Genomic DNA, 26092 nt, shown 5'->3' with positions numbered 1-26092 from the left:
ACTTACATATGAGAAACCATTTTCACCCCGTCCCACTCTCCCTAATTCCGATGTATTCAATAAATCATACAACAGTACATACATGTAATTAATAAACAAATCCAAATATAACATCCCCCTCCTTCCCACTCATCCATGGTTTTATATAGGTTGATTGGGTTAGAAATTAGTCATGTGAGAGGTGACAAACAGTAGTGGTAAACTGAGTTCTCTTTGAGAAAAAAGGTGTTACAAGTAATGTACCATAGGAATCAGTGCTTGGGTCAATTCTTTTCAACATTTTTGTACAAGATATTATGGAAGAGCTATTGAATAATTCCACAATTTGAAAATGTAGACACCCATGAGAACAAATCCTTAGCTCCCCTACCTATCTCATCCTGGAAACAGCTTTTTTTTCACCTCAGTGAAAAGCTTGAGGAAACAAATAGTCCTTCACTAATTTACTGATCTCTACATTGGCTTACATGCCCAGATGACTTTTAAGCATTGTACTATGATCTTTAAAATATTACATGCTCAATCACCATACTATGGGCTCCTTTTACTATGCTGGGGCAAGCCCTAGTGTGTGCTTCATGCAGCTTAAAAAGGATTACTACAGGATACGCTAAGGCATCCCATGGTAAATTCTGAATGTGCAAACCACATACTAAATAATTTTCAGGAATTTTTTCCCAGAATGGGAGTGTATGGGGAGCAGAGAGTGGATCACGAGTAGATCTGAGGATGTCATAATGCCGCTTTACAGAGCAATGGTAAGACCACACTTGGAATACTCTGTCCAACATTGGTCTCCCTACCTAATAAAGGATATAATACTACTGGAGAGGGTGCAGAGGCGAGCGACAAAGCTTGTAAAAGGTATGGAGAACTTGAGCTACAAGGATCGTCTCAGAAAACTAGGATTATTCACTCTCGAGAAGAGGAGACTGCGAGGGGATCTGATAGAGACTTTTAAAATATTGAAAGGACTCGACAAAATAGAGCAGGGAACAACTTTATTCACAATGTCAAAGGTGACTCAGACAAGAGGTCATGGACTGAAGCTGTGGGGGGACAGGGCCAGGACAAATGTCAGAAAGTTCTGCTTCACACAGAGAGTGGTGAACGCCTGGAACGCTCTCCTGGAAGAGGTTGTGGAGGAAACCACCATTCAAGGTTTTAAGGGCAAGTTGGATGCACATCTTCTTGAAAGCCACATTGAGGGATACGAATAACTAAGATATTCGCCAGGATAGGCCTGGCTGGGCCTCCGCGTGTGCGGATCGCCGGACTAGATGGACCCAAGGTCTAATCCGATGCAGGCATTTCTTATGTTCTTATGTGACGGCGTGAAACAGTTAGTTCAGCTATGTTGCTGCATGCTAACTGATTAAGGCGAGATTAGCAAGTGAACCCTTACCACTTTCAAAATAAGTGGCAGGTAAGGGCTTACACATTAATTCTTGTTAATGTTCTCTTAACAATGGCAACATTTAATGCATGGTCATTAATTCAGAAAATCAGTCATTTCCTGGCTGTAGAACGAATGGCATTAGCACATAAGAAACATCCATATAAGGATGTGCTAAGGCCACTTTCTACCGCAACTTTGTAAAAGGACCCCTATATGTTTCATTTGTTGTCACCTCCATTGGGTCTTCATGGTAGATTTCACTTCTCTTATCCTAGAGGGAAGACATATGCAAAGATATTTGAACACTTACTATAGTACCAAATAGTAAGAATCTTCCACTTAATATTAGACTTTGCCATGATTATATGACTGTTTGTTATAAATTGAAAACTATTCTATTTTGGAAATACTTAGATTCCTCTAACAGGGTTTTTTTTTTTTTTTACTAAGGCGCGCTAACCGATTTAGTGCACGCTAATTGATTTAGCATGTGCTAAATGCTAACGCACCCATAGGATATAATGGGTGCCTTAGTATTTAGTGTGCGCTAAATCGGTTAGTGCGCCTTAGGGCTCCTTTTATCAAGGCACACTACAGGGATTAGCGCATCGGACATTTCATCACGCGCTAACCCCCGCGGCAGCCTAAAATCCTAACACCTCGTCAATGGAGGCTTTAGGTACTAGCGCGGCAGGCAGTTTAATGCGTGGTATTCCGCGCGTTAAACCGCTACTGCGCCTTGGTAAAAGGACCCCACAGTTAGTTTGTCTTTATTATTGACTATAATAGGCGTCCTTAAATTTTATATTGATTTTATATTATAATTCCTAGTGATGACTAGCTATCGTGTGTTGTCTTCCACAATGAATGCAAGGTGACTAGTGGAATATAAGTGTTATTATTGTATTGCATTCTATTGCATGTGTAATTTTCCACACCTATATAAGACATGAAAGCTCTTAATAAATGTCAGGTGCATTTTGTACACAAAACATAACAGTAAAGATGACCAACTGAAATAATTGGACTGGGTGCGACAATAAATACAACTCTTTAATTATTCAAACTCGCACAAATTGATAGTCAGGACTTGACTTGGGCTGTGTTTTGGTATACCTGCCTGTATCAGAAGTGTGCAACAATCTGAGACATCCTATGACAATGAACATAGAAATGCGTCTCTAATCATAATATAGAGCTGTGAATGTATCTTGTAAAAAGAAGCAACCACACGCCATGGTGAGTTAAATTTAGGTGCGGATGCCCATAGTCTCTAATTACACTCCTCCCTCTGTATTCGCGGGGGTTTGGGGCAGAGCCAGCCCGTGAATAAGGAAAATTTGCGAATAACTTTTGGGCCGACTCTGACCCACCCCCAGACCTTACCTGGTGGTCTAGCGGACATGCAGGGCAGGAGAAATCTTCCTACACTCCTGCCCTGTGCAGAACATAAGAACATAAGAATTGCCGCTGCTGAATCAGACCAGTGGTCCATCATGCCCAGCAGTCCGCTCACGTGGAGGCCCTCTGGTCTAAGACCAGCACCCTAACTGAGACTAGCCCTACCAGCACACGTTCTTGTTCAGCAGAAACTTGTCTAACTTTGTCTTGAATCCTTGGAGAGTGTTTTCCCCTATAACAGCCTCTGGAAGAGCGTTCCAGCTTTCTACCACTCTCTGGGTGAAGAAGAACTTCCTTAAGTTGGTACAGAATCTATCCCCTTTCAACTGTAGAGAGTGCCCTCTCGTTCTTCCTGCCTTGGAGAGGGTGAACGACCTGTCCTTATCTACTAAGTCTATCCCCTTCAGTACCTTGAATGTTTCGATCATGTCCCCTCTCAATCTCCTCTGTTTGAGGGAGAAGAGGCCCAGTTTCTCTAATCTTTCGCTGTACGGCAGCTCCTCCAGCCCCTTAACCATCTTAGTCGCTCTTTTCTGGACCCTTTCGAGTAGTACTGTGTCCTTCTTCATGTACGGCGACCAGTGCTGGACGCAGTACTCCAGGTGAGGGCCCGGTACAGCGGCATGATAACCTTCTCTGATCTGTTCGTGATCCCCTTCTTTATCATTCCTAGCATTCTGTTTGCCCTTTTTGCTGCCGCCCTTTCCTGGGAGGTCTCTGTGGTCTCACAAGACTACAACGGGAGACCACGGAAACTCACAGCATGGGTGCACAGCACAGCTCTACACGGGGCAGGAGTGTAGGAAGATCGCTCCTGCCCCACGCCACTGCTAGACCACCAGGTAAGGTCGGTGCATGAAGTTGCCTCCGATCAACTCCTCCTCCTCCAATCACCTCCTCCTCCTCCGATCGCCCCCCTCCTCCTCCGCCTCACCCTGATTCAAATCCTGGGATCGGTTCTGGTCGATGCGGGCTGCCTCTGAATGATTCTCTAGGGAGAGGGCCTTGCAAAAAAATTGCAAATAGTCAAAACTGCAATCGCTGAAACCGCGAATAGGGAGGGAGAAGTGTATGCATATAATTGAAAGTAATGCCCTGATCTGCCCATATCCTGCCCATTTTCACACCCTCTTTTTTGACTCATGTGTAAAATGTAAGTGTGGATGCCGCACCTAAATTTACACATGTAACATGTAATTGATTTTAATTAGTACCAATAAGTTTGTTAAGAAGCCAATTATTGGTGTTAATTACCTTGTTATTCAATTAAATTGTATGTGCAATTTGGGTACGTGACCAAAATTGCGCTTGCAATGTTTAGCGCTTTTTATAGAATTTGGGAGATAGTATACATGATACATAGGGTTCTTGATGTATACTAATTTTACAGCAGTAGTAAAAGAAGTAATTTGGGTGCACTTTGCATATTTCATTTTTCTTGTGGTGGATATTGTTTTTCAGTAACTAAATCTGATTGCTATGTATCTCTCTGGCTGCCAACTGCGTCCTTTGAAAAAAAACGGACCAAGACTATCTGGAATTCCAGACAACCTGTCTGGGACGAGACCTTTCACTTTAAGATCCAGAATCAGGTCAAGGTAAGATGTGAATGTCTTCTCTCACCCCAAAATAACAGTGATCTGACTGCGTTGTGCTTCCTAGAACACATGAGGGTAACCTGCATGGAGCAGCTGGTACAGTTCAAGAAAGCAATGGTGTGATTCCTTTAGATCTACAAGAGAGCAATAGGGTACCTTGCACAGAACACCACTTATAGCCAAAAACATTGGTGGAATCATACAACTATTTTTCTTTTTGATTTGGAATGTAATAACTCACCTAACAATGTTGGCAATATTGGCAGCCAGCTTAAAAATGTCTGACAATCGCGTGTCAATCACGCAATGGCACCATTTAAAGAATCATGGCTAAGTGAAAGAGAGGCGCCAGAAATGTAGGCCTTTAAAACCTTGGCCTACATTTCTGGCACCTATCTGCCACGAGAATCACATCCACAGAGGTGCTTTATGATGCCTAACACCACTTCCAGCATTAACCGTGCCTACAATGGTGTTAGACATCGTAAAACGCCTCTGCGGATGGGATATCGGTGGCCTTTTGGTGCCTCCATTTTTTTAAAATTGCAGTTTAATTGGTTTTTAATCAGCACAACCAATTAGTGCGCTGATTAAGCCAATTAAAACCAATTAAGTCAGATGGTTGTAGAGCGTCTACCATCACCGAACTTACGGCGCACTATTGAAAATTTGGGCCTTAATGCCAGGGTGCTCCTAGGATGGTCCAGGGTGGAGTCAGGATGACACCAGGATTTGCCTGGTTATCAGCAATATTCAGTCCACTAACTGGGTAGGCACATGGATGAAGTTAGGACAGCAAAAAGAACTTATCCAGGTACCATTCTGATTATAGGCCTGTACCTGGATAACTTCTGGAGGCTGGCCATGCCTGGATATTCAGTGCTGGTGCCTGGATTAGGCCGGCATTGAATGAGTCAGATTCAGCTGGTGGTGGTCAGCACCTTTAAATATGCAGACCTCCACTGACTGAATTTCTGGAGTGGGGGGTGAAGTAACATTTTTCACTCATTCTGTTCTATGGGAAAAGGCCTTAATGAATTAGGCTCTTAATTAGTTGATTCAGCTGGACAACAGAATCATAAGACAAGCAAAAAAAAAACCCCCATTTAGAACAAAGTCAGTCCTGTTTCTTTAGAATCACCTATATAAGATAAGTGGTCTTTGAATTACTTATATAAGAAATGTGGCCTTGATAGCTGACAATGATTATAATGTTTTTTACATGGATGAAATATAATAAAAACATTTGAACTTAAAAAAAAAACAAGTATATGAACAAAAACTTTTAAAAAAATTATTTATATGATTAATTTTTGCATAGTTGAAGATTTGCATTTTTGCACACCCAAATGATATACAGTAGTTGCAGTTTGCACATTTATAAGCTTTAAGGAGGTTGGTGGAAGATCAATGATTAGAATACGGTTGCCTTGGTTGAACAGCTATTCTAGCTGACTTGAATTTATTAGCAACCTATCTGAGATCTTTCCTCCCAAAACTCTTGGGGCTGATTTATTAGATAACATTTCAATTTTTACTCTTTTAAGATCTTTTGGCAATTAATAAGATCCACTTTTGGTTTTGCATTTTGACTTTGGATTGTGGTATCACAATTATATTTTTTGGTTCTTTAAATCTCAGAACATCCTGGAGCTGTCCATGCACGATGAAGATGCAAGTACGCCAGATGATCATCTCTTCACTGTTGTTTTTGATGTGGCTCAACTTAAACCTAATCACGGTACTTCCATGACCTTTGCCCTGAATCCAGAGGTGAGCACTGAAATGGGAAATGAAGCCTGGAAAGATTACTTCTCACTGTATCTGCTCTTCCTTTTTGGCCCACGTTTCTTTGTGGGCCCTCCTGACATTATATTACAATTCCCAATGTACTGCTTGAGCCAAAATTACAATGATTTCAAACGTGGTTTCTCTGACAGCTGCCAAAATCTGTCTCCTGCCTAAATCCTATAATAACTGTGGTGCAACACATAGGAACAGGTCCAACCTGTACAGACTAAGCATTGCGCACACAGAGAACTTTCCAGCAACACTGAAGGTAGGGATTCTCAAACATTTTGTTGGTGTGACCCCATTTAGCACTTGAAAATTCACATGACCCCAGATGATCACCAAAACCTTTCTCCAAATTTCTGGAATAAAAAGAAATGAGCAAAATAATACAAATTAACTTTAAGGCTGCCAACTGGATCCATATTTGCAGGACAGGGTTGATGCAGTCTTGGGTTTACCCCAGTGCATGCAGGTACTTGTAGTTCTGCCTTCCTATTGTAGTCCATATGAAAAGAAAGACTAAAAGCCCCAGCATGAACTGGGGTAAACCCAGTCCTGCAAGTCTGGATCCAGTTGACAGCCTTAATCAACTTCCAAATATAACTTTGCCCAATGTAAAATGCCTCAGTTATTACTTGCAACTTTTACTCACCACAAGAAAATTATGTAATGTATTATTAATGGAAAAAAAAGGATCTCAGATGTCAGTCTTGGCAAAATAACATCCCATAAACCAGAACTACCAAGTTACCCAATTACAGTCTGGAAATGTCTTTGGTCAGTCATGGTTTTGAACATATCTCAAAGCTATGTGGGATTTGTAGTATCTGATCCAGCCCATTTAAAATCAGTTCTGCAAGTACAATAATGCACCAAGATAGGGTGGTAAGAAATCCAGGACTGTCCCACACTGTTCCTCCTAGAACTGGGTAACTTGGCATCTCTGTTAATAGCTCCTCCTCCAGCCGATCTTTTCTCTTAATCCCATTCCCCTCTAGCCTATGTACGTCTGTACCTCCCATGTGGGGAAGGACCTTGACACTGGCTTTCTGCAGGCTGTACAGAAGACACTGGGAAGCATACATCATTCTTATTTCCTGTCAGGAAGAGTCCAAATGTAAGCTGCATCCTTATTGATAGCACTGGAAAGCTGCTGATTAGCTATGATTTTGTTGCTCTCAAGCCTGGCTACTTCATTGGTTAATTTAAGCGAGCCCTGCCCCATCAGGCTGTGTATCCCCCAAACTGGTCCAGCAGAAGATGCTGTTTGCTTGACCTAAAAATTCCACCAGGACCCTATTAGATGATTCTGTGACTTCCATCTGGGGCCACTATCCACAGACTTGGGAGCAGTAGCGTACTAATGGGGGGTCGGGGGGGCGGTCCGCCCTGGGTGCAAGCCCTGAGGGGGTGCTCCCGGCCTTGCCGTTCAGTCCCCCCCACCCCCGAAGGACCGCTCGCCCCCCTGGCCTCCCTGCACCACCTATGAAGCAGCCCGCAGCGGGATCGCGATGTCAGCGATCCCTGAGCTGCTTCGGCGCTGCTTCCTGCGCCACGGTCCCGCCCCCTCCTCTGACGTCAGAGGAGGGGCGGGACTGCAGCTCAGGAAGCAGCTCCGAAGCAGCGCAAGGATCGCTGACATCGCGATCCCGCTGCAGGCTGCTTCATAGGTAGTGCAGGGAGGCCAGGGGGGCGAGCGGTCCTTCGGGGTGTGGCGGGCAGGCAGGCAGGCCTTCAAGGGGGAGGGGGGGGGGGTGATAGACAGGCAGGCAAGCAGGCCTTCAAGAGGGGGGACAGGCAGGCCTTCAAAGGGGAGACAGGCAGGCAGGCCTTCAAGGGGGGGGACAGGCAGGCAGGCAGACTTTCAAGGGAGGGACAGGCCTTCAAGGGGGGGACAGGCCTTCAAGGGGGGGATAGGCCTTCAAGGGGAGCAGGCAGGCAGGCCTTCAAGGGAGGGGGGACAGGCAGGCAGGCAGACCTTCAGGGGGGGGTGCAGGCCTTCAAGGGGGGCTGCAGGCCTTCAGGGGTGGGATGCAGACCTTTAAGGGGGGGACAGGCCTTCAGGGAGGGGGGCCCTGGTATAGAAATACACGGAGGGAATGGGGGGGTTCAAAGAGACGCGCATATGACGGACTTTGGGTGGGAAGAAATAATGGGTCTGAAAATAGAGAAGAGGGAGAGAGATGATGGACCATGGTTTTTAGAGAGGGAAGGAACAGAAAGGGAGAGAAGTTGGACACAAGGGATGGTGTGGAGGGGGTATAGAGATACTGGATAGGAGGGTAGTTGGGAAAAAAAAGGGAGAGATGGTGGATCCTGGGGTGGTGGGGAAGGAGGGAGAGATGCTGGATGAAAGGGTAGTTAAGAAAAGATGGATCTGTGGAGGGAGACGAAAAAAGGATAGATGCCAGACCTCCTGGGGAGGGAAGGGAAACGGGGAGGACAGAGATGGCAGATGGATGGTTAGCATGCAGAAAGAAGGAAGAAGGAGACCCTGGCAAGCAAGTTATCAGAAGACAACCAGAGCCTTGGACCATCAAGATTTGAAAAATAACCAGACAACAAAAGGTAGAAAAACTAATTTTATTTTCTGTTTTGTGATTACAATATGTCAGATTTGAAATGTGTATCCTGCCAGAGCTGGTGTTAGACCGCAAACGTGAGCTAGGATTTAACAGAGAGGAAAAGTCCTTTTTGTTTCTTTATTTTATTTACAACACAGCGCCACTGTGGTTAGGAGAAGCCAAAGGGGGGTGAAAAAGCTATAAAATAAACCCATCAGGTTGTTTGAAAAAACAAACAAACACTCAATTGGGCAGGAAAGTTGAATCGAAAAACCAATTCAATAGGCTGAATCGAATCGAAATTTTTTATTTTTTCTTGAATCGGGCAGCACTAGTTTGCGCTACTGTCTTAGACTTTAGGACCTGGGATTGGAGAGAGATGGCATCCTCAGTACTTTATAATGCAAGTGAAACGAGGATTTGGTCAGACTTTTGAAGGGTCTGCAGAAGAAAAATATTGTATAGGCCGGGGACATGAGACAGCAGGAAACGGGAACTTTTCTTCCTTCTATTTTTGTGAATAGCAAGGCTGAGGATGTCAGAGAGTTCAGTTAAAATATGTGCTTTATAAGAAATATAATAATGTGTTTTATAAAGTTTATAAGCATTGCTGGCCTACCCGGTGAGGTGTTCCTAATGGTGGTGGTGGTGGTGGCGGCAGCGTGTCAATGTGTTGAGAGGAAGAGGTGGTCTGGGAAATTCTGCTGAGCAAACTCCGGGCCCATTTCTACCCCCCAGTTAGTCCACTCCACTCAACTGGTTCACACACTGAGTGGGTCTTTGGGTGTTGTGCCTGGGTAATTGTTTTGGGATCTCTTCCAATGGTTTGTCAGTATCTCCTTGTGGTCCAAGGAAGGAAACTTTGCTAACCTTAGCATTGACCTTCAGAATATGTTTGTAACAGCGCTGCTTGTGTGGCATTAGGCTATGTAGTGATCGAAAGAAAAAAACAGACCTTTGCACATTTTTGCACTATATGGTGGGTGTATGAGGAGATTCACATTTCCTGTACAGCTAAGTCCTTGTGAAGTTACCTTGTTCTTTCTGTATTTGACATCTAGCAAGATCTCTGTTTGGAAGGAAAGATCTAAGCTTAAAAATGAAGTGGCCAGAAATTATGGTAAAAGCAGATAGCATTGCTGATTTTAAGACAGGTTTGGACAAATTCCTGGAAGAAAAGTCCATAGTCTGTTATTAAGACATGGGGGAAGTGTCTGCTTGCCCTGGATCGGTGGCATGGAATGTTGCTACTCTTTGGGTTTTGACCAGGTACTAGTGACCTGGATTGGTTACCATGAGAATGGGCTACTGGGCATGATGGACCATTGGTCTGACCCAGTTAGGCTATTCTTATGTTATGTTCTCATAGAAACATAGAAACATAGAAAGATGATGGCAGAAAAGGGCTATAGCCCATCAAGTCTGCCCACCCTACTGACCCACCCCTTTAATCTATGCCCTAATAACCCAATTCCTTAACTTAACCTTCGTAGGGATCCGACATAGGCATCCCATTTGTTCTTAAAGTCTGGTACGCTGCTTGCCTCGATCACCTGCACTGGAAGCTTGTTCCAATGATCCACCACTCTCTCCGTGAAAAAATAATGTATTTTTTTTCTGGGAACTTATCAGTGTTTTTTAGAATGGGAACAAAAATGGAAGAGAATTAATGTGTGTGGAATGGGGGGGAGGGGTTACTAATTTCTTCAGCTAAATAATTAAATCCACTTCAACCAGACATAGGAGAACTCACGCACCATTCACACATCCTCCAACCAAAATCGTCAAAAGAAAAAAAACTGTTCGACAATCTCCTAACACTCGACCCCCAACTCTACAACCTATTGACCTCGACCACAAACTACAAAACCTTCAAAAAAGAAATAAAAACCCTTCTATTCAAAAAACACATAAAACCGAACTAACACAATCAGAACTGTCCCAAGCATCACCTGCAACTACTCCATATGTACTTCTGATGTCATGACAATTCAGACATAATTTATGTTATGTTTGGATTAATGGTTACATATATGAGGTTCAATAAAAGAAAATTTTCAGTGCCTGTTTCTATTATGACCATTTATTTTTCATGGTTATTACAAAAAATATTTTTTTACATGGGGGGGTGTCAAAAAATGATGGGCCCCGGGTGCCACATACCCTAGGTACGCCACTGCTTGGGAGACACTGATGCTGCCTACAGGATTTGCTGTTCGTTTAGCCAACATTTTTCTTTCTCTTAAAACAATACCATACTCATTCTCTTTATATAATCACCAAGCAGAGCTCTCTCTACATTGGCTGATGAATGGTGCTTACCTCAAGGTTCCTCTTAGGTAACAGGAAATATGCCATGTCACATAGAGGCTTCTGATGTGCAGGTGGTAGGAAAGATCAATGAATTTTTAGGACTCATTTAGGGGCCTTTTACTAAAAGGTATTAAGTCCTAGCTTGCATTCCTATTTCTTTTAAATATATTTTGAGAGTTAGTAGAAGGAAATTCACAAAATATAAATTTATGACTTTTTGGGAAGATGATGTAGGAGCTGAACTCACACAAAGTGAATAGAAAAGGATATTTCATGAGGTAACCCCCCCCCATCTATATGTGTAATAATAAAAATGCCTATAAAGTACTTACCTGTTGGTATTATACACCAGTTAAACTCAAGGCTATCCCCTTCTTTTATCACGCTGTACTGATAAGCAGCATGAGCTAAATGCCAAGCCACCCATAGGAATAGAATAGGCGGTTCGGCATTTAGCTCGCGCAGCTTTACAGCACTATTACTACTACTTATTACTTATATAGTGCTGAAAGGCGTATGCAGCGCTGTACATTTTGACATTTATAGACGGTCCCTGCTCGGAAGAGCTTACAATCTAATCTGCCATAGGGATTCGGGCAGCTTGTTCCAAGCATATGGCAGAAGGGATGGAGTCTGGAGTTGGCAGTTGAAGAGAAGGGCACAGATAGGAGGGACTTACTAGCTGAGTGGAGCTCATGGGGGGATCATAGGGGGAGATAAGTGAAGAGAGATAGTGAGGGGCAGCTGAGTGAGTGCATTTGTAGGTCAGTATGAGGAGTCTGAATTGTATTCAGAAACAGATCGGAAACCAATGAAGTGACTTAAGGAGAGGGGTAATGTGAGTAAAGCGGCTTTCCCGGAATATGAGTCGTGCAACTGAATTCTGAACGGATTGGAGGGGAGTGAGATGGCTAAGCGGAAGGCCTGAGAGTAGCGAATTGCACTAGTCTAAATGTGAGGTGATGAGGGCGATGAGTGTGATGAGGACGATGACGGGATAAAAGGTTGGTTATGTTTCCTACTTTGGCTACTAATGTATGTTGGCGATATTTAGAAGAGAAAGGCTCCTTTTATCATATATGGTGGACTTCTGGGAAAATCCAGTCTTTTTGAACCTTAGTTATTCACTGTATGGAAAAAGGTTTGGGATCTTCGTTTCCTTTGGATTCTAAGTCTCACCTCCTTGGATTGTGCAACAGAATACAGTAGGTCTAATGTGGCAAGTGTAGGGTTACTTTATTTGTGAAGACAAAAAAGAGGATACATATCCCTGCCTATACTCCACCCATGACCCCGCCCACACTCCACCCACAGCCCTACCCACACTCCACCCATTTCCTTGCTCCCCCTTCCCATCCTCTGTACCATTTCAGTGCTTCTCTCTCTCTCTCTTTCTTCCTCCAACCCTCCTATGAGTGCTTCTCTCTCTCTCCTTCCAATTCCCCTCTCCTGTGAATGCTTCTTTCTTTCTATCTCTCCTTCCAATCCCCAATTTCAACCCTCTGTGGGTGTTCCCGATATCCTTCCAACCTCCTCTCCTGCTGTTTCTGTCTCTCTCTCCCCTCCCATCCAGCAGTACCCTGCTCCATGCTCTTTCCTTCTGCACTCTCTCCTTTCCATAATGCTTCTCCAGGCATCCCTTCTCCTCCCTCCATACTGTTTCTTCAGCCCCCTTCCTTCCCTCCTTTCATGCTATTTTTCCAACCTCCTGCCCTGGAAGCTGCCTCTCTGCAGTCCCACCTATGCGGAAACAGGAAGTCGCTGCAGAGAGGCAACTTCCGGGGCAGGCCAGCAGCAGCAAACTTACCTCATTGCTGCTGCTGGCTGCCTGAAGATTCAATTACAGCAGTAGGGTTCAGGGACGAGGTAGGTAGGGGAGTCAGAAGAGCTGACTAAACCTGGACACACCCCCGCCACCCTCACATTTTTAAAAAACTATCTGGATACCTGGACAGTCCTTGAAAAAGAGGACATGTCCAAGTTCTCCCAGATGTCTAGTAACTCTAGGCAAGTGCGGCTTAAATGAATGTGCTCAATGGCAGCTAAATGTGAACTAGCGGCCAAGTGGAAATAATCCAATGGTTCAGCCATTCATGATTGGGTTACAGTAATAATAATAATAAATTTATTCTTGTATACCGCCCATCCATAAAGTTCCAGGTGGTTAACAACAAAGAAGAACTGTACAATCGGTGAAAACTAAGGGGGGAGCTGAAAAAATTAGCAGATTGACATCATGACCGTTATGATCCTAACTGTGAGGAATGGACTCACCTTAATGTGATACTAAATGAGGTGGGAGGGCATGGCAGAGATAATGGGAAACAATATATATATATATATATATTTTAGATGTGGCATTTCATGGACAGAGAGTAGATGTGGAATTGTTAACCAGTTAGTGCATTTGCATTAGCACACTAGCTGGTTAATAACACAGTGGCACTTAGCACCTCCTAAATATGACGTGGCAAGTGCTCCACCCTGTTAACTTTATACAGGTAATTCCTGCTAATGTGATCTGCAAAAATTGTGCTGCATGGAATATGAACTTAAAGCCTCTATTAGTATTGGCCTTAGCAAATAAATTCATCCAGCCAACATCGATAAATAATAACTCACAAATTATTTATGGTCTGGATCTTGACTCAATCTCTGCAATCTTCGGGAGACCCTTGAAAAAGCACGATATACGTGCGAAACATGTCGGGTCTGGCTCCCTTGGTTGGCTGAGATAAGTATTATCCGTGGAGGATTTCACTTTCTAATCCAATGCAATTGAGAAATTTATTATTAATATATAAGAGTATTTAAGAAAAAATGAAAAATTAAAAAGTTTAAAAAAAAATATTTGTGGCAAATCAAAGACAGCCAATGATGAAGTTCCACCAGAAGCTTCCCGCGATTTGAATATAACTTTCTGCGGTGGAGTGGTGGGGCTGAGGCGTCTTGAAAAGCAACATAAGATTGCAGAGATTGAGTCAAGATCCAGACCATAAATAATTTGTGGAATATGAACTTAGCACGCAGGAAAGCCCATGTTAAAGTGCACTAAACCCAGAGTCTACCATCCTTTAATAAAAGAACCCCTTAGTGAAACATTTGGGAGACGAATTTGCCACCACTGTCTTCTAATTCCAGGGAGAAGAAGAGCTAGACGTGGAATTCAAGATGACAAAGATGTGAGTATAGCAACAGCAAAAAGCAATAGATAAAAAATAAAACTGGTGATGAATATTCATCAAGAAATAATACTGTGAGCAATAGTTAATACTTTATTGACATGCCTACTGAGCTGAAGCCATGGGCATTTGATACTGATTGAACTTTGGTGTAGTAAATGGAGTTCGAGCTGAGCATATTCCTTGTGGGTATCTTAAAAACCAGACTGGCAAGGGAATGCCCAAGCACTGGGCTAAACCCGGGTACCAAACACCACACAGGAATTGATAGGGCAAGTGTAAGGGTTGCTCACATGTTTCCAAGCTTTGAACCAGAAGCTAAAAGGTTTTGCTCTTCCTGAACAACAAAATGTGAAGAAAACACAAATTTGTCCAAAAAAAAAGATCATACAGAGCGGAGGACAAAATCAAATCAAGTTGTATTTGAATTACCAGACCTCAAATTACCCAAGGCACTACTAAATTCAATTTTTCGTGCTCTTACTGGGGTGGTAAACTCATCATTGGTCTTTGGTAAAATGACTTATGCTGTGCAAAATTATCAATAAATATGAATGTAAAAGTGCTTTAAGTGCATAAAGTGCTAGAAAGAGGAAAGCACTTAACTTGTGTGCCTGACAGCTCCCCAACCATTTCACGTTTGTTTTGTCAGGGGCTGTGCTTCCTTATATTATTGCACCTAAACTATTTTGGAGGATATTCACAAAAACACTATGGTCTGCACCCGCACGCTATGGTCTGCACCCGACCATAGCGTTTTTGCGAATATCCTCCAAAATAGTTTAGGGGTGGACAATGGGTGGGCCATGACTTATCACCAAACAATGCAAACAGCTTACAACATTCTATCAACTGCACATGTTGCATGGTGCGTCTAGGTCAGACATGGGCAACTCTGGTCCTCAAGGGCCGGAATCCAACTGGTCATGCATATTCATTGGGGAAATCCTGAAAACCCGATTGGATTCCGGCCCTCGAGGACCGGAGTTGCCCATGTCTGGTCTAGGTACACCAGTGTACACCAGCTATTGACCAAGTATGCCAAAATTTCAGTGTGTACTTTGTGACTGTATTCTATAATGCAGGGGTGTCAAAGTCCCTCCTTGAGGGCCACAATCCAGTCAGGTTTTCAGGATTTCCCCAATGAATATACATAAGATCTATTAGCATACAATGAAAGTAGTGCATGCAAATAGATCTCATGCATATTCATTGTGGAAATCCTGAAAACCCAACTGGATTGCGGTCCTCAAGGAGGGACTTTGACACCCCTGCTATAATGTCTTACGTGCACTTACATACCCCCTCTTTCACTAAGGTGTGCTATGCTTTTTAGCACGTGTTAAATATTAGTGTGTGCTAATCATGAGCTAAACGCTAACATGTGCATGTTATCCTATGGATGCATTAGTGATTAGCGCACATGTTGATTTAGCGTGTGCTAAACGCGTGCTAAAACGCTTAGCGCACCTTAGTAAAAGAGGGCCATAGTGTTATAGAATTGGCACTAAGCATGCCCATTGTGGTGTCTCAATCAAAATGCCCATTTATACTGTAGAATGGTCCCCAATATGTTTATTGAAAGTCACTTTGACCAACACATTACATACAATTATTTATTTATTTAACTTTTGTTGTTGTTGTTGTTGTTACCTGCACAACGATCATTATTAACTGTTATTGAAAATTACCTCAGGGATCTACTGAGCTCTTTCTACAGATGTTGTACTCCAAGAAGAGGCCTGTTTGGCTCCTAAAACTGATATAGTAATAAGATCTAGGTATAATTTATGTTTGATGGTGCCAGAAAGGACGTTTCAGCTTACAAACCTCTAGTAATTCCTGGGCCTAACAAGGCAGCAAGTGTTTTAATCTCTGACAATATTTGAAAACTACTGGGAGGAGTCTGACTCCCACAAAAAGGTATAATCAAGAAGGGTATTACAACCAGGATGAAAGAAGTCATCCTGCCGTTGTATTGGGCGATGGTGCGTCCGCATTTGGAGTACTGCGTCCAATATTGGTCGCCATACCTTAAGAAGGACATGGCGTTACTCGAGAGAGTTCAGAGGAGAGCGACACGTCTAATTAAAGGGATGGAAAACCTTTCATACCCTGAGAAATTGGAGAAACTGGTTCTCTTTTCCCTGGAGAAGAGGAGACTTAGAGGGGATATGATAGAGACTTATAAGATCATGAGGGGTGTAGAGAGAGTAGAGAGGGACAGATTCTTCAAACTTTTAAATAATAAAAGTACAAGAGGGCATTCAGAAAAATTGAAAGGGGACAGATTCAAAACAAATGCTAGGAAGTTCTTCTTTACCCAACGTGTGGTGGACATCTGGAATGCGCTTCCAGAAGATGTAATAGGACAGAGTACGGTACCGGGGTTTAAGAAAGGATTGGACAATTTCCTGCTGAAAAAGGGGATAGAAGGGTATAGATAGAGGATTACTACACAGGTCCTGGACCTGTTGGGCCACCGCGTGAGCGGGCTGCTGGGCACGATAGACCTCAGGTCTGACCCAGCGGAGGCATTGCTTATGTTCTTATGTTCTTAATGAGCTTTTGCAAGGAAATAAACGGAAAAGAAAAACATTTGGCGACTATAATATGGTATTTATTTATTATTTATGAACTGTAAGCATTAATTTTTCCGACTTGTGATGTTTTCTAGTTCTGATCCACCTGAAGAGATCATAACTAATGGAGTGTTAGCGGTAAGTATTCCATTTTTCTGATTGGATAAGAGGTTCTTTCTTCCTTTGAGATCTTTAAAAATATGTATTTTTTAAACCACTTCATTGGAGGAAGCTAGTGGCTTATTGTATCCTAACATGCAGACGTATGCTAACGAAGAAACAGGAGAGATATGTGTGATTGCCAGTTTTTGTCAGTGCTCCTTCATTGTGGCAGATTTTAATGTTGGCTGTGAGGGGGCAGCGCAAAAGGGCAAATTCTATAAGAAGCGCCCAAAAGTTAGGCACCGATATAGGCACTGTTCAGCGCGATGCAAGTAAAATTGGGTGCTGTTTAGTGAATCATGCTGAGTGGCATCTAGTTTGGAGGTGTCCATTAAATAGGCCAGGTCTAGGCACAACTAAAAGTTAGGTGTCCATGAGAGCACTTAAGCTTGCTTAAGAGCAGTGATTCTGTAAGAAGGCGCCTAACACTTAGCCACGCCCACACCTAACATGCATAGCACCTAATTTTTGAAGGCCGCCTAAATTTTTAGAGGCGCCTAGTTACAGAATCACACTTTCTTGATAGGCGCCTATGTTTCAATCAGTGCTGATTGAAAAACTTAATCGAGCTTGTTATTCAATTTAGATAGGCACCTATTTAGGTGGGTGCCTCTGAAATAGGTGCCTAACTTTAGGTGCTGGTTTCAGAATTTGGGCCAAAGTCTTTGAAAAGGGATCAAAGGCATCGTTGATGTACTATTCATGGAACAATACTGACATCTGGTGGACTTTTTCATGAATTATCCCAAGAGTTAAGAAAAATGTGTATGCATGTTGAGAATATGATAACAGGCTCACAAAGGGGTTGATTTAGCACATATTAGAAACTTGTCAGCAGTATTTTTGAAGGGGGCATGTCATGGGTGGAGAGTGGGCATTCCCACATTATCCAGGTAGTGCATTATAGTTAGCACACACTAACTGGATAATGCAGGGTTAACGCAGGACCACCTAGCACCACCTAAATAGTAGATGGCAAATGCTACTGTAAACTGTAAGCTAGTGAACACATTAGTGCATGACCTGTATTAAAATATTCTAACTCCTCCCCCCAAATGGCGCTTTAAATCTCCAGAACATCTGTATCCACAATTTTTGTTTTTGTGGATTGTTTTCACTGTCTCCCCATTTTTCTTTGTTGTGTGTGGAAGAGTCATTACTTAATCCCTCCAGTGGTTATCTTGTCAGTTTGGGTTCCTTTTTGACATCCAGATGCTTTTAAAGTAGGTTTACTCAGAACGTCAACGTTCCATCCAGAATGTCTTGGGAAATGTTTAATTATTGTCGCAAGATGTCCAAGTCTTAACCTGACCAGAACACACCTCCAACATGCCCCACCCTCCCTTTAGTCTGGATTCACAGCGGCTAGGACACCTTGCAAGATGTCCAAAAGGACATTTTTGAAAATCAGCACTTGGATGTTTTGGCTTAGACATCTGAGCCAATCAGAGGCTTAGGCCTCTCCCCATGCTGTCCTAGGATGCACAGGGAAGGGGAAGGGCTGCCATTTTGGGATGGCAGGCCTGCTAGCAGGATGGACTGGGCATCCCTCCTGCTGTCATCTTTTTCTACAGGTTTGGGGTGTGGGGGATAGTTCAGTGTGTGTGGGGGGGAGTCGGGTGGGCATCCGGTAGCAGTTGGGAGTGGCAATTGAGATCAATAAAGACCTTTTTAAAGCACTCTTCTCTCCCATGGTTGGATTAATAATAATAATAATAACTTTATTTTTGTATACCGCAGTACCAGAATAGTTCAGAGCGGTTTACATGACAAGAGACTGTACATCTACAGCGAAATTTACAAATAAGTCAATCAATCAATATAACTTAGCGAGTTGGGAGCAGGCAAGAAGGAGATAGAGAGGTTATAAACAAGATTTGGAACTCCATTTTCTGTTTTGTTTTGGCTATTTCTGTGGAGATCCAGTTCATTTTTTCCTTGACTGTTTAATTGCTTGGCAATGAAAACCTTGTAAAAGCCAGCCCTATATTCCAGTATCTCAGCCCTGCAGCTATAGTGCCACAACCAGGAAGTGCAGTAACAGTAATGCAATTGGCAAGGGTCATTGTAGCAAATTTTTAAAATCTACCTCTTCTTTGATTTCTTCTTACAGTCTCGTGAGATTTCCTGTTTAGAAGTCCAGATAGACAAAGAGAAAAGTACAATCTCCCTGAAAGGTGAGCTGCTTCTCCTATTCTGTCTGGCCATGAACTTGCTCTTTTTTCTCTATAATAATTGCAATCACCAGAGATACCAATTAGATGATAGGGTCAGTGGCATAGCGAGGGTGAGAGGCACCTGAGGCAGAGGTGCCCCTTCCCCCACTCTCTTCTCCACCTCACGCTCCTTCCTCCCCCTCCCCCCCACGCATGCCCCTTTCTTTCCCCAGTACCTCTATCTTTCCCAACCTGAGCACCATCACCACTTTGCTGCTTGTGTCGACTCTTCCTCTGATGTCACTTCCTAGGTGTGAGATCCGGAAGTGACATCAGACGAAGAACCGATGCCAGAGCGAGCAACAGGTTGGAGTTGTTGCTTGTGCTGAAAGAGCTAGAGGTACGGAAGGGGGGAAGTGAAGCCGTGTGTGCGGCAGCAGGAAGAGGAGGAAGGAGCGGGGGCAGTGGAGAGGAGGACGGGTGCCAGCGCCCCCCCCCCCAAGACTGTGCCCAGGGCAAACCTTCCTCCCCCACCCCTACTACGCCATTAGGTGGGTTGAGAAAAGCCAGTGAATCACCACTGCTCTTGGTCACCTCTGCCATTTTCAGCCGTGCAATACCTACCCTTGTCTGGGTTGGGATGAGTCAGGGCTCGATTTATCCCTGTTTATTAAGTCATCAACTGCTAGGCTGCGCGCCCGTCTCTTGCCTCTTCAATCCATTCAAAATGCTGCTGCATGACTCGTATTCCTTGAGAGCCGCTATTCTCACATTACCCCTCTCCTCAAGTCGCTTCATTGGCTCCCCGTCCATCTCTGAATATTGTGAAACTCCTCTTGCTGACTTACAAGTGCATTCGCTTTGAAGCCCCCCAATATCTCCCCCTATGCTCCCCCCGTGATCTTCGCTCATCAGGCAAACCCCTCTTATCTGTACCCTTCTGTTCCACTGCCAACTCCAGACTCCGTCCCTTCTTTCTTGCGGCGCCGTATGCCTGGAACAGGCTTCCTGAATCAATACGTTGTGCTCCGTCCCTTGCAGTGTTCATATCCAAGCTAAAGGCCCACTTTTTTGAAACTGCTTTCAACTCTTAACTCCCACTCACTGCTGTCAGATACCTAGACCCACTATAATCTCCCCAACCCTAAAATATCTAGTCTAAATTGTAAGCTCTTCTGAGCAGGGACTGTCTATTGTGTGTTAGAATTACAGTGCTGATTATGCCTTTCAGCGCTATAGAGAGACTAGGCTGGAAGGGAAGAAGCTTACTCAGTCCCCTTTTCCATGATGTGTCCACGAGAGAGGCCAGGAAACTAGAAGAAGGCTGCCAGCGAGCCATTCATTGTCTCTTTCCCTAGGAGATCAAATTGTTTGAAAATCAGTTTAGGTGATGGGAGAGCAAAAGCTATGGGGCTCATTTTCAAAGCATTTATGCACACAAAGTACCTTTGTAACCTATGAGGAAGTGACGTACATGAAAAAGGACATGGTACTACTTGAAAGGGTCCAGAGACGAGCGACTAAAATGATTAAGGGGTTGGAGGAGTTGCTGTACAGTGAGAGATTAGAGAAGCTGGGCCTATTCTCCCTTGAAAAGAGGAGACTGAGAGGGGACATGATCGAAACCACCTGACACCACCAGGCCCACCCAAAAACTCAAACTATCCTTCCCCTCGCTAAAAGGTATCCTCTATGCGGGACAATTGGGTAAATCTCTCTTCTTCAGAATCACAGGGCTTTGGAACAATCTTACTGTCCTACTACGGAATCAGGGATCCTTCCAACTATTCCGTAAGCACTTGAAAACCAGGCTCTTCACAAAAATGTAATGCTCTTCTCCCTCCTATACTCATCCTCCAAACCCAATGTGTTATTTCTTCCTTTATTAAGCTCTTGTAAACCGTGCCAAGCTCTATAATTATGGAGAGGCCGCGGTATATAAACAAGGTTTAGTTTAGTTTAGAAACATTCAAGATAATGAAGGGAACAGACAGTAGATAAAGACAGATTGTTCACCCTCTCCAAGGTAGAGAGAACGAGAGGGCACTCTCTAAAGTTAAAAGGGGAAAGATTCCATACAAACGTAAGGAAGTTCTTCTTCACCCAGAGAGTGGTAGAGAACTGGAACGCTCTTCCGGAGTCTGTTATAAGGGAAAGCACCCTCCAGGGATTCAAGACAAGGTTGTACAAGTTCCTGCTGAACCAGAATGAACGCAGATAGGGCTGGTCTCGGTTAGGGCACTGGTCTTTGACCTGGGGGCCACCGCGTGAGTGGACTGCTGGGCGCGATGGACCTCTGGTCTGACCCAGCAGCGGCAATTCTTATGTTCTTATATTACTTTAAAACAGCACTGGTGGGAAGACTGGAAATGAGAGAGAGGCTGTGGGTAACAGTACCAGCTGATCCACTTACCCATCAATAGTTAGAAAACTGTTATCTAGTGAATATGAGTAGCATTCCTGGAAAATAACTGGAACATATATAGTCAATGTATTTGCTAGTTTCAATCCGTGTCCTTCATTTTATATCAAAATCCAATGTTATAATTCCCACTGGAACTGCCTATTTTTATAGAATGAATTAATTTTTAATCCTTTAACGATGAAAACAAGATTTTGGTCTTTTTACAGTGTCTTCTGCAACAGTTTCAGAATGACTGTTGATAATAAATGAGAAAAATAGCGTCAGGCTGAAGTATGTGAAAGCAGAGTGTATCATTCAGAGGCCTAACAGTGTATATTCTGTGGGATTTCTCCAATCTCTGTAGACAAGAAAGACCTTGTGCTGGAAGTTAAAGGATCGTATGAAAACAGTAAGAGTACCTCGATCAGCCCCAAGTCCAGCTCTGAGAATCAGTTCCTCTTCCACTCCGTGAAAGGCTGGGAGCCAGAACTCACTGCAAGTCTGCAGAAAGCCAGCTTTCCAGAAGTGACTTTTGTATGTTATGTTTCATTTACACCTTCACTCATATTCCTTTATCCCTCTTTAACTGCCCACCACAGATCACGTACCTGGTGGTGCCTGAAGGTAGGGGAAATATCTCCTCCACACAATGTGTCATAATAGCAGCAGCTCAATCAAATATGGGAGTAAAAGAGTGCATAATAATTTGATGTCAAAAACAATACATGGACCTCCACACATAATTTTTTACTACTACTAATTACTTATATAGCGCTGAAAGGCGTACACAGCGCTGTACATTTTGACATTTATAGACGGAAGAGCTTACAATCTAACTTGGATAGACAGATATGACATATAGGGTTGGGGGATACAGAACCCAAGGAGAAGAGTTAGGAGTCACAAGCACTCTCAAAGAGGTGGGCTTTTAACTGGGCCTTGAACACTGCCAGAGACGGAGCCTGCCATAAGGATTCGGGCAGCTTGCTCCAAGCATACAGCACAGCAAGGCAGAAGGGACCTCACCTCAGTAAGAGCGTATCAATAAATGACCAAACCCACACTAATTCAATTGGTTATTCACAACTGGCAAATGTAGGCCACTTTTTATGAACCTGTCATTCAAGGCAAAAAAGGTTTTGGAGCTCCGCTTAATGTTTAAGGTAGCAAAGTGTGCTTCACCCCTGCCTGAGGTTGGGCGAACTGCCTCTGTAGTGCTCCTACCCCAGTCAACCCTCAAGGAGAATAAATTATAATCTAATCAGCTCCATCCAAAGTGCCAGTTGACTTTCCTGAAGAATGGCAAGGAAGGAAAAAAGGAGTAAGAAACTGAGGGAATATGAGTGAATGAAAAGAGAAATGGAGGAGGGAGTTTGCAACAGACATCCCTATATCCAGTGGCATAGTAAGAGGGGGGGGGGGTGGACTGCTCTGGGTGCTGTCTTGAAGGGGAGGGGCGCTGGCACCTCTTCTCTTCTCCGCCTCCCGCTTCTTCCCACGCCTCCTCAGCCGCGCGCACTTCCCCCCACTGTACCTCTAGCTCTTCGCCATCGCGAGCAGCAACTCCAACCTGCTACTCGCGCTGACCTCGGCGCTCCCCTTTGATGTTACTTCCGGGTCCTGAGGCGAGGAAGTGACGTCAGAGGGAGAGCCGACGCCGGCGTGGGCAGCAAGTTGGAGATGCTACTCGCGCTGGGGAAGCTAAACAGGTACAGGGATAGGGAAGTGGCGCGCACATGGCAGGGGGGTGGGGGTGGAGAGGAGGGCGAAGTGGGTACCACTGCCCCGGGCGTCTCCCACCCTCATTACACCAGTGCCTATATCTCCAGGGAATGGGAAGGCAGGGGACATCCATTGCATGGTACATGAGCCTTCAAATGTCTTTTCTTCCTTCAGAGTACAGACGTAGAGGACACCTCTGCTCACTCCCTGAACGTACTTCTTAATTCACTTCCTGAAGAAAAATACGTGGATGTAACGGTTCCTGCTGAAGAGGTAAGTACTGTACTAGGAGCAAATCTATATGGTATAGTACACTTGAAATCTCATCATGCATAGAATATTGAGATTGGAATTGATGTCCAGACTGGGACATGATCATATGGTGATATTTTACAAAAGGCTTTGGCAAACATGGAGCTTTTTGTAAAATACTTATAAGAACATGCTGGAGTGTATGTGTATTTGTCAACATGTACTGCAGGAGCAGCCATTTTACAAATATACATATGGATAAAGTAAATGGCATGAACTCAGCATTTCTACATGAAAGCGGTGCTTTCACAACTTCCACATGTCATTTTGCCCCTTCTATATATAGCTCTCTAGTTTTACAAACTAGATGTGTGAGTGCAGCCAAATAAATAGTGAAGCCACTTTATATTTTTTCATTTTGGAGGTAGACATAAACAAGGGGGGCAAAGGGAGGGGGGATTAAGGGGGACATTCCCTTAATCCATCATGTAAAGCCCTATTTACTTATTTATCTATTTAATTCGTTTTCTGTCCTGTTCTCCCCAACAAGCTCAGAACGGGTTACATGTTAGCATACATATATACAGTTAACAGGCTACAATTTGCCATATTTACAGTACAAGTTTATTTAAAACAAGTTTTAATCCTAACTCGACACATCAAGTTTCAAGTTTTATTAAAATTTTGATGTATCGCAATATCATTAATTCACAGCGATTTACAATTAAAAACAGGGTCTTAATTATTAACTACAACTGACACACACGAACATGACGTACCAATACATAAGGGAAGTAGGGAGAACTACAATAAGCATAGTAAAGGACACATAACAGGAAAATACAGAAGGAGGGTAAGAAATTTTAAAAGTAAGGATATAATGGAATAGAAAATTAAGAACTTTTTTTTTTTCAATTTCTTGGAGCCTAAAGACAGAGTACATATATGCAACAAATGGGATCAAAAGAGGTTGATGATTAGGTTTCAAAAGCATCCTTGTAGAACCAGCATTTTAACAATCCTTTAAATTTATAGGGATCTAATTCCAATATGCATAATATACAGTTTACAGGTTACAGTATGCCATAGTTACAATGCAAGATTTTTCAATACAAGTTTTCTTTTATCCTAACTTGGCATATACTGAGGATCTAGTACCAAAAAATATATTTCTTTGTAATCCACCGGATGTAGGCAGGGGAGTTAGGTGAAGAGGTATGTTTTTATTGCTTTCCTAAAGTTCAGGAGTCCTTCAACGGATTTGATCTGTGGGGGCAGTTGATTCCAGTGGGTTGGAATGAAGTAGGAGTAGGAACTTCATTTCGCAGTTTGCAATTGAAGGCATGACCAGGGGGCATTTTGAGTCGTATTTCATCCTGGGAACAGAGGGACCTGTTCGGCACATATGGAGGAAGTTTGGTCATCATGTAGCCCAACACCATGTCATACAAGGATTTGAGCTCTGCCTTCAGATCTTTGAAGACACAGGTAGCCAGTGAGCTGACGATAAAGCCTAGGACATAGGGTCACGGGCATGGTGGTTTTTTAGAAGTCTGATTGCTGCGTTTTGTACATGCTGGAAACATTGTATGTTCTGCATTGTGAATCTGATGACTAGCGTGTTGTAGTAGTCCATGTGTGAGAGGACAAGGGCATAGAGTAGTTGTGTAAAGTCAGACTCAGAAAAATAGTTCTTTATTTTTTGGAGTTGTCACAGGTAGTAGAATGAGGAAGATACCACCTGAGTTTGGAGTCAAGGAGTATTCCTAGACTATGTACTTGGTCCTTTGCAGTTATTGTAGCTAAGTTCCAATGCAGGGAGGGACAGGTGCCGTTGCAGTGATCTTTGTGGATCCAAAGGAGTTCCATTTTGGAGGTGTTTATTTGTAATTTGTGGAGGGACATCCAGTTTAGGAGTTTCGTGATCTGGGAGTCGCGAGTTTCTTCTAGTGGTAGATACAGTTGGATGTCATCCACGAAGGAGTGAATCTGTGTTTGGTATTTGTGGGCTATGTCTAGGACAGGCCTAATATAGAGATTGAATAATAAGGGAGATAGTAGAGTGCCTTGTGGAACACCGTATTTGATCGGTATGGGTTTTGATAGTGTATCGTTGAACAGTACACTCTGGGATCTATTATTCAGGAAGGAGGTGAACCATCATAATGCAGTGTCTCGGATTCCAATTTCAGAGAACTGTGCAATGAGGAAAGGATGGTCAATAGTGTCAAACATTGCACTGAGATCCAATAACACTAGAACGATATCATTACCCTTATCCATGAGTTTCCAGCAGTCGTCAATGATCAGTTTCAGTACTGTGGAATTTCCTGAATCCCGATTGGAAGGTAGATAGGGTTCCTTGTTTATCGATGAAGGAGTGTAATTGGTTTAGCACTGTTTTTTTCCAGGATCTTGGAGATGAAGGGTAGGTTAGAGATGGGTGTAAAGATGCCGGGCACGTTAGGGTTGAGTGTGGGATTTTTCAAGTTTGGTCTGAATGCTGACTTCCAGTTTGTGGGCACTAAGCCTGTTTGTAGAGAGGTGTTGATGAGAGGAAGGA

General features: G+C 43.4%; 1 protein-coding gene across 1 annotated transcript in view; it reads left to right on the top strand.

Moving 5' to 3' along the window:
• LOC117363950 (cytosolic phospholipase A2 delta-like) overlaps positions 1-26092 on the top strand; it is a 79702-nt gene that overhangs the window by 11425 nt on the left and 42185 nt on the right. The window contains exons 3-9 of the mRNA XM_033952568.1: positions 4262-4398; positions 6040-6171; positions 14211-14251; positions 16929-16971; positions 19109-19172; positions 21920-22089; positions 23452-23550. Coding sequence (XP_033808459.1) covers positions 4262-4398; positions 6040-6171; positions 14211-14251; positions 16929-16971; positions 19109-19172; positions 21920-22089; positions 23452-23550 — 686 coding nt within the window. The remainder of the gene's footprint in view (positions 1-4261; positions 4399-6039; positions 6172-14210; positions 14252-16928; positions 16972-19108; positions 19173-21919; positions 22090-23451; positions 23551-26092) is intronic.

Source organism: Geotrypetes seraphini, chromosome 7 (assembly GCF_902459505.1).
Source record: "Geotrypetes seraphini chromosome 7, aGeoSer1.1, whole genome shotgun sequence".
Classification (NCBI taxonomy): Eukaryota; Metazoa; Chordata; class Amphibia; order Gymnophiona; family Dermophiidae; genus Geotrypetes; species Geotrypetes seraphini.
The sequence above is the reverse complement of the archived record's forward strand: the minus strand, read 5'-3'. Positions and strand labels throughout refer to the sequence as shown.